Here is a 17,746-nt window from a genome sequence, read left to right on the forward strand (position 1 = left end):
GTGATTCATTCCAATACTCAATTTCATAACGAAAAACAAACACTTTGGACACAAAATACTGTTTATTACTTCTGTATTTACAAATATTTCATATACACATAACATAACCTCTTTTAGAATCTGTTTATTCCAAATTATACATTTTCTGTATCTGTGTAAAAAATAAAATTTACCCTAAACTTCTTCATAATAACAATAATAATAATTATTTGAGGGTGAGTTTTACAACAAACAGACCAAAAGCCAAATGGCCACATTCGAGAAATACACAAACATACAAGCGTCTAAATTACAACAAATTTAGATATCAGCCTGATTTAATGACAGCACACTGATCAAAGCTTGTAAATATTACCAAGAAAACCTAAATTACATTCAAGTCATGACAGCTGTTATTGGTAAATTAATGTGGCGACATGGTTTGGTTTTGGAACCAAAATTAAAGCCTATATCAGCCATTTGCTCTCAAGTTACAACACTTTTCCAGCAGCCAGGGCATGAGGTGATTATTTCTAATTAGTTTTCATTAGACATTCTGCACATCTGAAGCTAAACATAAAGCATTAGCACCGCCGTTTAACGACAATAGACTTTTTCAAGCCCATTCTCGAAACTTGTACTAGTAAACGCATGTGCACATTCACGCCACAATCATCAAAGCTGTTCAAACACAGTCTGTGTAACATGCAATGCAGGAGTCGTAATTCAAATGTATCACCAGATGCTCAATATCAACTTTAACATCATGTAATGCCATCCACACTTGATTTATTATGCAAGATTATCTAGTTTTGCATTTACCCTTCAGCTGGTCAGAACAATGGTTAGCTTTTTATTCTTCAGGATCTAAAGAAATGTTGATGAATGGTCTAAACATTCACTTGAACATTATAGAGGGTGTAATCAGACACATTAGATGGTCCATTTACTCCCGCTTTCTTTCTATACCATCTGCAATCTGAAAAAGCTCAATCCAACTTAGCTTTCAGCCAATAGGGCCACAGCTATATCGGAATGGACCGTTTCCTGAATGGAGTTGGTATGGCAGGTCACATGGTAGGCATGAGGTCTTTATGATGCCTCATAATGTGCTGATTCTTCTCAGATGGTCTTCTGAAACCTTTCGAGCAGAAGTCACAACGGTGAGGATAGTCTTTGGTGTGAATGGAGATCACGTGCCTTTTGAAACCAGACGCGTCGCCTGTGCTGTATTCACAATACTGGCATTGGTACACCCTCCTCTCCCTGTGACCTTTCGACAAACCGGCGCCGCCCAATATTTTCTTACCTCCATGAGCTCCGAGTCCAAACGTCTTCTTAAGACCCTTTTTTTCAGGAAATGCCTGTTGCTCCTTGGTGTGCACTGACAAAATATGCCGACTGAGAACAAAAGGATCTGCGATCTTGAAATTGCAATGCCTGCACTGGTGTAACTTCTTAGCCTTATGGGCGGCCGAGTGTTTCTTGAGCTCGGACGGCCGGTGGAAGCCTTTGCCACAGACTTCACATTTATGTGGATAGTCTTTGGTGTGAACTGAAATAATGTGGCGCTTCAGGTCACTGGAGTTCGAGCTTTTATGGTCACAGTGGGTGCACTGGTGCGTTTTGGCTTCCTCATGCGTCAAGCTGTGTTGTAGAAGCTCCTCTGGTTCAGTGAACGTCTGGAAACATCGGTCACACTTGTAGGGCATTTCTTTGCTATGCTTGGTTTTAACGTGCGTCTTTAAATTGGACGAATCGGCTGATTTGTAGTCGCAGTAAAGGCATGAGTATGGTTTTTCACCGGTGTGTGTTCTCATGTGTTTCTTCAGCTCTGAAGGATGCCGAAAACCCTTCCCGCACTCTACACAAATATGCGGGAAGTTCTTGCTGTGAACGGCGAGCAGGTGCCGGTTGAGGAGTCCTTGTTCTGCTGTCTCATATTCGCAGAACTTGCACTTGTGCATTTTGGTGGTTGGTGGTGAGATCTGAAGTTTGGCTTCTCTGTGGTGGTGCTGCAGACGGTGGGAGAACAGCGCCGCCTGCTGGTGAAACTCTTTCCCACACACTTCACACTCGAATGGGGCTTTACTGCTGAGGGTGTGGATCTCCATGTGGTTGTGGAGACTGGCTTTTTTGTTAGTGGTGAAGTCACAGTCTGTGCACTGGTATTTCTTTCGGTTGACGACATCCTGATGGTGGTTCTTGGTGTGGCGCTTGAGGAAACCACGTGACTTGAATTTCTTGCCGCAGAGCATACAAGGGTACACCGTAAGAGGCTGGCCGTAAGGCCCGATGATGATTGCTGAAGTTGAAAAAATAAACAAAAATGAATGCAATATATACTAGCACTGAGAAAGATTGAGGTTGGAAAGTGACTTTAAGTAAGCTGCTTCCATTAGGGTCAAAAAACTTAAAATTGTACAATCGTGGAATGTTATTTAGAAGAAATGCTTTAAATTATTATATCATTTTAAATGTAATGAATGCAAAGATGAACGTTTAGCTAGTATTCATTCAGTCTTCTGTGTCACGTGATGAAAAGTGTTTTTAACATCACTAATAATAATAATAATATATTTAAGGGCCACGAACCCCCCCGTCTCAGCAAGGTGTTTTCAAACCTCTAGTTTGAAAAAAGTCAGGAAAGTGGGCGAGTCCAACTCTGTTTAGGTGGGAGTGTCGAGTGGTGAAAGAGGGAAGGGTTTGCATGAAAAGGGGAGTTTCATTAAGTGAACTACAGCTGATTTTCACACCAGCAACACAGACTCAGGGGAGACAGAAAGTGACTGCGTTTACATGGACATCCGTAATCAAATTATTTGCCTTAATCTGAATAAGACAATACTATGATTAAGGTGTTTACATGAGTTGCTTTTTGAATATTGCTTTCATGATCCCGTTTTACATGTTATAGTACATAATTCGACTCCGCGATATCCACATTTCCTCTGGAGTTTCATAGAATTTCGGGTGTTTCATTCTTAATTTTAACTGCAGTTTGGCACTTTCACTTTCATTCAGGAATATTTCATGCATGACGTCCTGTAAAAAAACGCGATACTGGATGCGTGGAACTGCTGGATAAGTGTAGTTTTAATGGAATTTGATACCGCACACTGTAAGAAGCACATTGATCGTGCACTTACCAAATCTGTAGAGGCAGGACAATCAACACGAACTGGAGCCGAGTCTTTTTTAAAAGGAGACGAGTGGCAAATCCGGATTTCACTATTTCCAGGTGCAAAAAGCTCTTGGGTAAAAACGTTCTTTACAAACATATTTTTGTTGCGTGTTAGCAGACCACGAGTTCAGCTGCGCTCTCATAGCGGGGAATTGGAAACAAAATCTTCGTAGCAGCACATTTATAAATGCAACACTGACGACCCATGTCTCTAAACAATTCTTCTTCCACTTGTTTCAATTACAGTTGGCAACACAATGTGGCGTCTCTCTGCCGTCTAAACACTGTAACAGCTAAAAACAGTCTTCGAAGCTATATCATGCATATTAATGAAGTTGTACCTCATACACAAGAGCATGCTGATTGGTTCAAACCAAGTCTTTCTCATGAATTAAAGCTGAAAGCTCAAAGACGGCACGGTTTACTCGCCGGTACAGGCATCCAGTCAATTTGCTTGAAATAACGCAAAAACAACCAATTTTTACTTTTTAGTGAAAGATATGTGTCCTAATAGTGTTTTAGCAACATGAGACACTTTATATGACTGCCAACATCTCAAAAAAAGTGTTTTGGTGTTTCGTGACCCTTTAATATTAATATACACGTCGCAAACATTTGTGTTGCTTGACAAGTTTTTTAGTTGAATTTTTTTTTGCATTTACTGTCTCTTTCATAGTTAAAGTTATTAGTATAATGTATCTTAACTGAATAAAAGTATTTTTTAATTTTTTACATTTTCTTTTTGACCACATACATCTGAATGTAATACGCTGTAAACAACTGTTTAAAGATGAATAAATAAATGTAAATAAACAATGAACTATAAAAATAAAAATGTAAAAACCCACAATGAAGCAGTAAAGACGCACCTGTCTGAATGTGCCGAAGTTCAGAGCGTTTTTTGCCCTTGACCTTGTTTCGTTGCCGACTGAGCCTTTCGATCATGTCAGACTCGTCAACATGCAGCAGAGCACTAGCTGCTCCATTCCGGTTCTCACAGCTTTCGCTCTCTTCCCCACCTGACAGATATTATATCAATTATAAGTTACAGCAAAAAGCTGTCTTTCTCACATTAGAAACACACACATTTGTTCTGCAGATTAAATGAACACTACAACAAATCCCAATGAAGGAGGTGGTTCACAATAATCTGATTCGACTGACTGACAGTACATCAATCTAAAGACATTCTCACAAACTGATTCAAATAAATGTAATAAGCAAATATGTACCAGTGAAAACATAAATGACAAAAAGAGACACACAAATGCATATTTTCTTTAAATTAACTGTAGAAAAATTATGCGTTAACCACAAATAAGGGTTGTTTTACTGACCGTAAGCAGCTGCCCAAGCCACAGGCATGAAGTCTTTGCTGAGTGATGCGTTTTCAAGTGTTCTCTGAACATTTCCAGGGTCTTCACCCCCAACCACCACTTCCATGTAGACCTCATCTGTGATTTTAGCCACATCTGTTTGGGGAAGAACATGCAGTCTCAACAGAGGCGCTCTTCATATTAAAGGGATAATCCAGCCAAATTTCACCCAGCACTAGTTCCAAAGCTGTTTAACTTTCTTTCATCTGCTGGACTCAGATATACTAAAGAATGTTATGGAAAACAGCCACTGATGTCAATAGGCATGGGCCAATATAAGATTCTGACGGTATGATAACCTTGGATAAAAATATCAGTTTCACGGTATGTTCTCACGGCTCTAAAATATGTTCTTTTTAAATGTCTGGGTAAAAAAGAAAACTTTTCCCCCCTTTAAACACAAAATATTCTATGTTGAGAAACATTTATAATTATTTGGAGCAGTAAACATGTCAGTCTAAATAATTAAAATGAATCATTGACTTCTGCTGTCTTCATTAGTTTCAAAAACAGATTTCTTTACAATTTGAAACGGCATCTTTAGATATCTTTTCTGCTGGAGATACGGTTGTCCTAAAAGCTAAAAAATAAATACAAAAAAAAAAAAAATAAATAAATAAATAAATATATATATATATATATATATATATATATATATATATATATATATATAAATAAATAAATATATATATATATATATATATATATATATATATATATATATATATATATATATATATATATATATATATATATATATATATATATATATATAAATAAATAAATACATTAAAAATCTTACACATACCTTAGGAACAGTATAGCAGAAAATTTTGCAAACTTTTCCAAACTGCTGTATACCTTGAAAACGGTTATCGTCCCATGCCTAGATGGCAATACAATTTTTTTGTTCCGACTATAGACGTCAATGGCATTGTTTTTTAAACATTCTGACAAACAGAAGAAAGTAAGTGAACCACGTTTCATTTTTGGGTGAAATACCCCTTTACAGAATCACCTCCATATTAAACTGAGGGTAACAAGACTCACTGATGTCATCCTGGCTTTGATTGGCTTCGTCCATTGACATGTACACCATCTTCTCTCGTATGGGCAACCCAGAAGAATCCACCAGCTCCACGGTTTCATCCACATCAAGCTCAGCGTCTCCTATGTCAACTGTGCCTCCTGTGAATCACCAATAACTCTGTTAAAAATGACACTAGTAAACATATGATGTGATTTTATTGAAGGATATTGCGGAGGATTTTCAAATGCATTTTCAATATTTGGACGCATGAATTGTGACAATCCAAATGCAATTGCAAATCCTGCATTACACTTAGCATTTCCTCTTTCGTGAACGGGCAGTGACTGCCACATTTCAAATAAAAAAAATTCCAAACATCCATTGCCTTACAACCTACGAGCCTGACATATCTAAATAGCAATATTAATTGCTGCATTTGCTTTTTCTTTTTCCTTGCGTTGTGCGTGTAACCTGGCAAAACTAAATCGCAAATCCTTTCGCATTTTAATTTTTGATATCTTCACGAAACCTGTAAATCAAATGACAGGGGTGGGTCTATTGTATTGACGTGTTTGTTTTGGGAAGTCTGGTCACCAGTGCTGGCCTGTCCAACAGGCAATATAGGCGGTCAACTAGGGCACTGTGTTTCTTAGAGGGCCCCACGAATGCTGCTCTTGTATATTTACTCTGAATGTTAGCCCGAGGTGACGTGATAAAATTCACAATTAAACGTGATACAATTCACAATGACATTGAGGAAAAAACCCTCCACATTTCAGTAAAAGAATAGCTCCTTATAATTCAAACATGACAAATAGCTGAAACCGATAATAAATACACAACAACAGTATGGATAAAAGCAGAAGATATTAGAAACACATCCAGCAGCGCTATTTTCCATAACACCGCCTGTGATCAGCTGGGTGAACTACAATGACGAAACGAATTCCTACACAGAAAAAGTGTCTTAAAGTCTTGAGTAATATAACGTCACAAGTGCCATTGCTATTTTTAATCGCTCTTAATCTTAATTTTTATTTGAAATAAACCGACAGCTGAAAAAAGGAAGAAAAGCAAGCTCGAAGTAAAGGTATGAACAATTAACAGGTTTTCTTTCATCAAAATAGTTCATACAGTTCAAGATTCTGTGTCATGTCCCTTCTTTGTTTATTTTATTTTTTTATTTGTATTTTATTTAGTTTGTTTCATGTACAAGTTGTTTTTACAACACACTTGCACTTTCATTTGCAATACTTTAAATATTTGTATTTGTTTAAATCTGAGTAAATATTTTCACAAATGTATTACAGATTAAATATGTTAAAGTTGATAAAAATGTACACACTTAAATATTAAAATGTTATTTTTTGTGTTTTCTTCTTAATGTTTTTACACCAGTAAGCCCAATTTTTTTTATCTCGCCTAGGGCTCCTCAACCTTATGGGCCGGCACTGCACATCACCCACAGTTGATGTTGTGTTTTGAACTTTATAGTCTACAGACAAATTACCATGTTTGTAAACATTCAGGATGTGCGCACAGCGAGGTTGCAGAAAAAAACAGGAGCGCTAGCATTTACAGTGAGGGAATGACATACGATGCAGTACAGAGTTTGTTGTTGTCTTAGAAATAAGTGATATTGATTACATATCAAATATATATTATTTACATAATGCTTTCAGCATATTATAACAGCTTGTCAACCCAGTGATAAGCACAGTTATTTGGCAAAATTAATGTTGCAATAGCACCCTCCCAATGGATATTGGATAAGACGAAATGGCCAAGCATACAGCCCCAAATATACAACTATCTCATTGAAACTCCAAGTGATTTAACAAGAGAAAAGTTAAAGGCCTACAAGTCTTTGGATGCCAACAATTTTGTTCTGTGTGGTCATGTGCAAGAAATAATGTTCCATGATTACCAGATTCAACACTATGTTGTGCTAAGAACTGAGGTCTGCCTAGCCAAAGACAAAGAAAAAGACAAAGCTATACAAGGCCTGGGTAATCATCAACAAGCAAAACAACTGCATTCTGACAGCGAACTGCACCTGTACGGCAGGGTATGTGAACTTAAATTTTTACATTTCATTCTAAGCATTCAGTGTCCGCAGTTAATTAACCATATTTAACTGTTTTTGCTGAAATTATTGCTGCAATCAAAAACGAGTAGTGTATGATTCAGCATAGCGTGAGCTTACCTGATATGAAATAAGAACTGCAGAGTCTAGGATTTTTTAATTAGATCCTCACTCCATTCAGCTCCCTTTTAGCCAAAGACGTCTGCGATTGGCATTAAAAGCAGTGTGGTGTACGGTAAGTTCGAATTTGGCATCCTACCACACAACACGACATGTTTGCTATTGCAACCGGTCTTTTTTGCCAACCGGGAACCCATGTGATTTCATGTGTGACGTAGGTTGGTAATTCCTCTATAGTTTTGAACAATGGAGGTGATTGGTGAAATTGTGAAAGACATTTTGAAGCATTTGAACGGACACTGTAAAAACATTGTAAGCATTGTGCTTGGCTAGTTTTTATTACAACTTTATAATAGGTTAGGCGATGATGAGTTTCAATCATATACAATCTACTATTATTCCAAAATGAATAAAAATTACATGTTTGGAATCGATCATGGAAAACGAAAATCACGATTGATAAATCACATTTGTGACATACCCAAGTCATCCTCCCCTGGGTGAGCCTTGATGATGTACACTTTGATGACCTCTTGACCCTCATCATCCTTCTCCACATCTTCTGAATCCTCTAAAGTGCCCTCAATGGTGACCTTAGCATCTTCATCAGACACCACCTTTCCAGTTTCATCCACTGAAAGCAAGTGAGTGTTAGATTAAGACAAATTTTATCCATATGTTGGAAGCAGCAGCCATATAATAATATATGGTATTATAATTTATAGCATATATAACTTATACCATTAAATAATACCATAGTATTATTTTTCCAGATGTTGATGTCAATAGCTATGTTTCCATGCAAAGATCCAAATTAGATTTCACATGAGATGGAATAATCACATAAAACATCACTGAATAAAGCACCATCACACCAATTATATTGCATTGTCTGTTAAAAAAAATAAAAATTCACATGACTTTTTCGATGTGCATGCTGGAATTGATTCAGTCTATGCACGCTTTTTCTTATAGGATAAAAGGTTTATCATACAGAGTTGTGCGCATCAGTTTTTGTTTTTTTTAATCACATTTTCAACATTTTTCCATTTCCATTAAGCTTTTTTTTTAATGTGACATCCTAAAATGTGCATAAATGTAGGTGAATGGAAACAGAGCTAATGGCTATAACATTCTTTTTGTGTTCAAGAGAAAAAAAAAAACCTCATAGATGAATTCAAAACCGCTTGAGGGCTAGCAAATATTTACAGATCATTTTCGCTACAATCTCACTCACAGGAGATCATCAGATAGTCTCCGCAGGTGTCTGGATCCTCTTGTACCTGAGCGTCGGTCACCACATCCACCTGCAGCCCTTCATCCTCCAGAGCCACATCATCAGGTGACATCACACAGGTCTCCACGGCGATGGTGCCAAGCCCTTCATCATCGTCATCATCAACATCGTCCTCTTCATCAGTGCAGGGCACGTACTCCGCCACCCACGTCCTCGATGGCCTCCTGGATGACCAGCTCCTCATGAGTGAGACCGTGCACCGAGATCTTCTCACCCTCCACATCAGACACCAGCACTGACTCCTGCAGCTCCACCACCACCTCATCTTCTTCTCCATCGCACTCTTTCCGTAAAAAATGTTACAAATTGAAAGCATTAAGGTGAGACTATGTTTTTTTTTCATACACCTTTTTGGATTTTTTTCTATTCTTTTTTAACAACTTCCCAATGTCCATATTCATAATCAGTATCAGGTTCAGCTATTACAAAATTGTTTTAATCCAATTAAAATTTATGTTTTCCAAAAAAAAAAAAAAATTGTTCAACCTACATTTTTTTAGAAACTTTCAAAATGTCAACAGAATAAAAAGTTTTAACCTGATTTCATCTAAGAAATGTGTGCAAATTAGAAAATATTTAATAATAAAACACATTAAAGGGTCACGAAACAACAAAACACATTTTTTTGAGCTGTTCACAGTCATAGATGTGTCCCATGCTGCTAAAAACACTATTAGGACACATATATTTCACAAAATAGGTGAAAATTGGTTGTTTTTGTGTTATTTTGAGCAAATTCGTTCTTCATGTTTGAAACAAATTTTTGAAGGTGTGTCACGTTGATTATATCCTTAAGTGTATTCCAGCGTGGAGACTGGCTGTCTGTACCTGGGAGTACTTTGTGACGTCTCTGAGTGTGCTGCATCATTCATGAGAAAGACTTGGTTCAAACCTATCAGCGCGCTCTACTGTGTATGCGGTGCAACTTCATTAATATGCATGATAGCGGCGAAGACTGTTTTTACCTGTTACAGTGTTCAGACGGCAGAGAGACGTCACATTGTGTTGAAAAAACAAGTGGAAGAAAAAACAAGAACAGTTTGGAGACACTGGTTGTCAGTGTTGTGTTTATTAATGTGCTGCAACAAAGATTTAGTTTTCATTTTACCGCTATGAGAGCACAGCTGGACTCACGTGTGGATTACAGTGCACATGATGCGCGACAAAAACACGTGTCTGAGGAACATTTTTTACCCGAGAGCTTTTCGCATCTGGAAATGGTGAAATCCTGATTTGCCGCTCGTCTCCTTTTAATAAAGACGCGGCTCCAGGTGGTGTTGATTGTCCTGTCTCTACAGATTTGGTAAGTGTGTGTGATCAGTGCTCTTTGTTTGTTCATTCAGATGGCAAGGTTAGTTCGTACTGTCAGCAGTACTCTTTCGGTGTTTAAAGACAGACCTTAGTCAAAATGATTTAGTTACTAAGTGTACAGTACATTAAAATCACTACAATATTATGGATTGAAAGATCCGCTGTAAATGCTGCTCTCCGAGTGTAAACATGTAAACACCGCAATCAAACTATTACCGTCGTGTTGAATTTTTGCTGCATTTTGTGACAGTCTATACACACACGGCTTTCTGACGCTACCTACCCAGTGCATCTAAGCTACAGAGAAATGCGGAGGGGTTTTTTCCTCTTATTACGACGTGCAGTATCAAACATTGCACAGTCACCGTCTCCCCTGCGTCTGTTGTGTTTGCTTTGCCACGGTGAAAATCAGAGCGTGCCCAAATGTAAAACTCCCACTTATATCCAAAACCTTCCTCCCTTCCCTTCCCTTTTTCCAAACTACAGGTGTGAAAACACCCGGTTGAGACAGGGGGGTTTCATGCCCCTTTAAATTTTTTATGCAAAAAATACTTTTATAAGTGGTTTAAAACTGTTGGTTTAAAGTTGTGTGGCAGCAGTATGTGAATATAACCAGTCTATTATGGTAAAATGTATTAATTCTTAATTCATTACATTGGTTTGTAGCTCTAGATTCTTTTGAAAAGAGCACAAGCTCATTTCAATTTAAAGTGAAAGTCACCAAAATATCACAATTTGGATTGAAAGCCTAAAAGGGGCAGTTTCAAAGAGTTATAAAAATATATATTTGTTGGGTATTTTGATCTGAAACTTCACATACACACTCTAGGGACATCAGAGACTTATTTTACATCTTGTAAAAAGGGGCATAATAGGTCCCCTTTAAACATTACATTTCAGAAAATGTACAATATTTTTTTCCCAATTTCGTAATATAATCAATAAAAGCGGGTAATAGGGTATTAACTATTAGTGTATTAACCTGAAAGGGTTAGTCCACCAAAAACTGAAAATTCTGTTATTAATTACTCACCCTCATGTTATTTCAAACCCCCTGAAACTTTTATTTGCCATCAGAATACAAATTAAGTAATTTTAGATTAAATCTGAGAGGTCCCTCATCCCCCATTGATAGCAACAGTCCAGAATCGATTAAAGTAACAGATTAACGTCAAAAACATCTTCAAAACAGACCATGTGCCTTCAAAACAGGGATGCTCATTTTGGTTAATTTGCCAATAAACAACCGCAGCTCGTTAACTGAATATTAACCGTTAACTGGTGAGATGAATATTAAATTGTTCTTTAATTACAAAACATTAACAGAACATCTTTACGCACCTGCAGTGTTTCCAACAGCATAGAAGAAAAATAATTAAATAAATAAAAAGAATAAAATGAATAGGCCTGCCCTAGATATTTTTCATTTTAATTACACATGTAGATTAGAAAACGAAAACACTGACTGAATCCTTTTTAAACTGGCATAGACTGTTTTTTTTCTCCATCAAATAAAAATAGCAGGCTACTTCAAATCGATTGCTCCATGGAAAATATGCATTTATTTCTTATATCACAAACCTCTGTCAACATTCTAATAGAAGTCATTATTTTAAAGATCATGTCTTGAGCATCTGATTTTACCTAACTATTGTGCTTTCATTTTCTACATCTCATCTCGTGGTTTATGCGTGTGTGCTGTGGGTGATGAGATAAAGACAGGGTACATATGTTGACTTTTAAGTATATGCTACTATAGCATAACAGTTTTGTTGTTTACATATGATATTGCATTAATTTGCATACATGTTTTATAAGCTATAAGATGAAAGCCTCAGTTTGGTGCAAAAATCAAGAAAATCATTGCATTTATTTGACTCGTGGATTAGACTATGTAGGCTATTTAAAAATGGATATTTTATAAGAACTATAATTAACTGCAATTTTCCAAATGGAAAAAAAGTTGGTTTGCTGGTTGTACACTAAATCATCACCACTATAGCCTATTTGTTGTGTTCATGAGCAGTGCGGAGCGCACTCTGATGGAGAGAAAATTCAGACGCTCTGACTTGTGGCCAACTTGATTCCAAGCAGCACACATTTCAGAGTTTTTTTTTGGGCCTTCTTTCTCCAATCATGCAATAAATGCAGGTGTTTATAGGACAGAACTAGGAAAGAGGCAATCAATATCAGCACTGGTTGACATCAACTCGTCTGTGTCAAACTGTGACCAGCAATATCCTTCTTTCATTTTGCTTCTTTGACAAAATACGTTTGTTAAAAATATATATATTTATTAATCGGTTAAACCATTAATCTTTTAAAAACGCACCCTTTCGGTTAACAGTTAATCAGTTATTATGAGCATCCCTACTTCAAACAGTTCAACCTGGATATTATCAAGTTACGAAAATGTTATGCGTGTTATGCTGCTGATATAGACCTCAGATGTGCCTGTGTTTTCATTGAAAGAGGAAGTGACACGTGGGGCATCTGGGGTATACATCAGTGCAGAGCACTCTTGTGAACCTGCGACCTATACTGACACTGAGGAGAAGAAACTGTTGAATAAGTCGGTGGTTTTTCATGGGTATACAAGCATATTCTCATAGTTTCATAATATTCTGAATGAACCACTGAAGACACATGGACTGTTTTGATTATATTTTTTGGTACCTTTCTGGACATTGAACGAGTCAGGGACTGTATCTGTCCATGGAGATTGAGGGAACTCATAGATTTCATCCTAAATATCTTAATTTGTGTTCTGAAGATGTATAAAGGTCTCGGTGGTTTGGAACGACATGTTGGGTGAGTAATTGACAACAGTGTTTCATTTTTGAACTATCCCTTTAATGTCTTAAAGATCATTAAACAAAAATCAACAATCTGAGAGACTTTAGCATAATGACTGTTTGTTTACCTGTCCCATGGAATATGATCTTGGGCTCGTGGGAATGGAGAGAGAGAACCGTTACATCTTCATCCATTGTCTCCACCGGTCATCTGCATAATATAAGATCTACAGGAACAAAACAAATAGGGGGTGGGAAAACACACAGGAACTTTAACAACAAACATATATATATATATATATATATATATATATATATATATATATATATATATATATATATATATATATATATATATATATATATATATTTAATTCAATTCAAGTTTAGTTGTATAGCTCTTTTAAACAATAAAGGTTGTTCCAAGCAGCTTTACAAAACAATACAGTAAGGGACAGTACAGTAAGGAAAACCACAGTAAGGAAAACCACATCCCAAAACAAATGAACAAGGTGTTTCTGTATTCCTTTATTGCATCTTCTTTTTATGCTGGTCAGGTGTCTTGATATATTGTACAAAACATAATAATAATAATAATAATTACTATATAATTTCTTTATAACAATAACGTCTTGATTTTCTGCATGACAGAAATAAAAGCTCAGATGGAAGTTAATTAAAATTAAATGTAATAAAACTTTTTATAAATATCAAATTAATTTCACTAATTGTTAGAAATTATTTGCAAATTACTATTGTAATGAATGTTGTAATGCACTTGTAGAACTTACATCTGGTGAACGTTTTTGTTGGTTTTTGCATTTAATTCAGACAACATTTTAATAGTCGCTTATTTCTCATTTTAGGTTATAACATTAAAGTAATATTTTGTAAAGAATCTATCATAAAAAATAAATATTGCCAAGGCTTTAACTTAGTCGTCGTTAATGAATAGACATAAAAGCAAAATGTTTGGTAACAGTATTTATTAATAAGTTAATGTGATGTAAGAAACAAGCAGCTTTTCATTGTTAATAATTTATTTAGATTAGGTGCATTAAATCAAATTACTAATACATTACAAAAATAGCATAAAGTGTTTGTTAAAGTGGAAATTACATTAACCAACACAGATAAAAGTTCAGAGGTATTTTTGATGTAACTTAGTTAACTAATGTTAATAAACTAAATCTTTTTGTAAAATGTCACAGCGCATACATTTAAAAATAATATATTTACGTAAAAATAACTCAATCATATCTGAATTAAAGCTGCTAGAATTTTTTTTATTTAGCATGCCCTTGTGTACGTTAATAATCAAATTACTATTAAATAAAGTACCTCATCTTGAGCTGTGCATATTTCTGAGTTTATGAATTAGAAATTCTTTCAATTACAACCCAAACAATCCACATTTAACGTCCAACAGAGCTCAGAAAAAGAAGTAGGCTTACACACCAACTGTAACCCAAATAGCCTCCCATGAATCCTATAATCTGATACTGTAGCGTTAACGCCTCTTCTCCTCCCATCTGTTTACAGCAAAAAGGGCGTTTCCCCTTCTTCAGCCTTGACTATCTCCCGCCCATCGTTATGAACCACCAGCCACGCCCCTTTCCCTAACATCGCCATTTGAATATATTAAAATAATGCATTAAACCTCATAAATATATACTTTACTCCGAACAAACTGACATTAAATATAATCCCCTATACAAACTGTAGTCAGTATACACACGAAATCAACGTGTACCTTTATTAGTGTATATAAAAACAGTCAAGTAAATCGTCAGAGTCTTGTCTGCGGCGGGCCTACTTTAGGCCTCTGCAGGCCGCGGCTCGCTGCTAACAAAAGGCCTACACGCCATTAGAGGCGGCGTTAATCTCGCAAACGCATAAACACGCACTTCACTTCCGCTCCAAACCAACAAAACCTCACACATGTGTATTTTAAGACTGTGTTAAACCCCGAGGCCTACCTGCTGTAGTATTTATACGATTTGTTCCCAAGGCCGTGCGGGTTTGCGTCGCCCACCCCCAGACTCGGGCAGGATCAGACGGGGCTCTTGTGTGAGTAGGGCGGGCCGCGGCGGAGCGCGGAGGGGAGGGGCCGAGTCTGATGCGCTCCGCGGCGCTGCAGCCTCCAGCTCCTCCGGCTCTTACACCGCCTTCAGAGGCGCACGTCACTGCCTCACAGCCGCAGGAAAATGCGGAAGGAGTCTCAGACGAGTGGCCGCTCTCCGGCGCTTTTGGCAGGCCCGCAAATTCGGTTTTTCTACGGGTTTCAAAACAGTCGGTGTGTGATAAAAGCGGACGAGTTGCTTTGTTTTCCGTTTGGCGCTTTTGAGGAAACGTTTGTGGAGTTTAATTTGGGGTGCGCGAAAAGCATCTGATGCGGATGATTAGCGAGCTCGGGATATTAGCCAGTTTATGGATTTACGATTGTATATATGGTTTAAAATTACCATTTTACTGTTTTGTTACAGACGTTAACGTTAGTAATTTACACTGTTCAACAGTTGTTACAGTTGACTTAATGGTTTTTACCGTTTAATTTTTATTTTATACGTTTGTTATGGAAAGAAAAAATAGAGACTACTTAGAAAAAATGACCCATAATTTATAGTTGTTTGTGTAAAATATGTTTGTTTTATTCATTTTGTTAACTACTTATGACATTTGTTTCGAGTTTTAAATAAAATTGTAATTTGAAGATTTTTTGCATAAACAACCCTGATTTTCAGTCAACACAACGTAGTTTGTTACTCTGATCAATTGACATTTCTTTTGTGAAAAAGCCTGTTAATTTTTTATTTGTAAATGTTCTTAGACCTTTATAGAACAAATTAAACATTTTCATAACTTCTTTTTATATATTCTTCATTGTTATAATTATTGAACTAGCATTTTTCTTCTTCTATATAGTTACACCTCCAGTATACTTCTATGAAGAACACATAAAAAAACTAGGCAAACATATAACACAATGTACAAATTGTAAAGAAAATTGTTGTAATACAATAATAATATTAATACTTTAACCCAATACATAATTTTAATATTATTACTGAGTGTACATTTCAGGCGTTTATTTTTCCGTCACACTTTACAACCAGGTTTCATTAATTAAAATAATTAATGTATTTACTAACATAACTAATTATGAACAATACTTGTGGAGCGTTTATTAATCATAGTTCAACATTTACTAATGCATTAACATCCAAAGTCATGCTTGTTAACAGTTAATCCAATGTAAGTTAACATGAACTAACAATAAACAACTGTATTTTCATTAACTAACATGAACATTTACTAAAAATGTATTGTTCTTTGTTCATGTTAGTAAATGCATTAACTAACATGAACTAATAAAACCTTATTGTAAAGGGTTACCTATTTTTCAAATACTCTTTGGATAAACTTGAAGTCAGTTTGGTTGGCTGAAGGTGATTTTTCTTTTACATTATTAGGAAAACTGCCACTCTTTCAAAACCTATTCTTTAATGCACATTGACCATATTCATCAGTCTTTCAGTATGCACTACCTGACAAAAGTCTTCTTGTCGATCCCAGTTGTAAGAGCAACAAATAATGACTTCTAGTTGATTGTTTGAAAAAGTGGCAGAAGGTATATTTTTCTGATCAATAATCTGTTCAACTGCATCCCAATCATCACAAATACTGCAAAAGACCTATTAGAACCCCGCATGGACCCAAGATTCTAACAGAAATCAGTCAAGTCGGGTGAGGGAAAAATCATGATTTGGGTTTACATTCAGTATGAGGGGTATGCGAGAAATCTGCACAGTGGATAGCATCAAGACATTTGTGTTGCCCGTTACATTACAAAGCACAAGATGTATAGATGCAGTCCTCCAAGCTCATGGGAGTCATACACAATATTAACACTTTTCACTGCACCATGACTTTATATCCTATACTGTACATTTTTTCTGTTAAGTGAGAAGACTTTTGTCTACGCAAAGTCAGACCTTACTGTCCTAAATTAAATTAATTTTATTTTGGTAAATAATCCATAATCCAGAGGCTTTTGCTTTTCATATAAGCCACTTCTGATAACGATCAACTAGAAGTTATTTATTGTACCTAAAACTTGAATAGGTGACAAGACTTTTGTCAGGTAGTGTACAGTAATGTTTGTTCAGGAACATTAAAAAAATAATAAAAATCAACAGAACAGTCTTGAATCAGTCTCCCCACTATTAATAAACCTTCATGCCACATTAAAAATTTATGAGGCATGTTTACTAAACTGGTTGGCCAAGGTTTTTTTCCCTTTTTTAAAGATCAGTACACAATTTAACTGCAATAAAAATACCTGAACATCATTGCACACACTGAAGAATTATATTTTAACAACCTGCTGTTGTGTGAAATGAAGCACCATTTACAGAAAAAAAAGCACAATAATTGGTTTGATCCAAAAGGTTTTTATTTGTCATCACTGAAAGATGTTGACAATTTCTTCGCCAAGCCAAGGAATAATGTTTTCATTGCATTTCTCATATAAATGACACCAATCCTTCCTCTGAGGATGGCGAACA

At 36.2% G+C, this 17,746-nt stretch overlaps 1 protein-coding gene across 1 annotated transcript; it reads right to left on the reverse strand.

Annotated features, from left to right (window-relative positions):
* Window positions 1-56: 56 nt before the first annotated feature.
* On the reverse strand, window positions 57-15,343 carry LOC130218164 (zinc finger X-chromosomal protein-like). Its single transcript, XM_056450243.1, is given in 9 exon segments — window positions 57-2,284; window positions 4,033-4,182; window positions 4,501-4,635; window positions 5,590-5,727; window positions 8,257-8,409; window positions 9,013-9,217; window positions 9,219-9,355; window positions 13,307-13,405; window positions 15,158-15,343. Coding segments are annotated over 8 exon segments (2,220 nt in total). The 5' UTR covers window positions 13,374-13,405; window positions 15,158-15,343; the 3' UTR covers window positions 57-1,049.
* Between the last annotated feature and the right edge of the window lie 2,403 nt (window positions 15,344-17,746).

The sequence above is a fragment of the Danio aesculapii genome, chromosome 24 (genome assembly GCF_903798145.1).
Source record: "Danio aesculapii chromosome 24, fDanAes4.1, whole genome shotgun sequence".
NCBI classification, from domain to species: domain Eukaryota; kingdom Metazoa; phylum Chordata; class Actinopteri; order Cypriniformes; family Danionidae; genus Danio; species Danio aesculapii.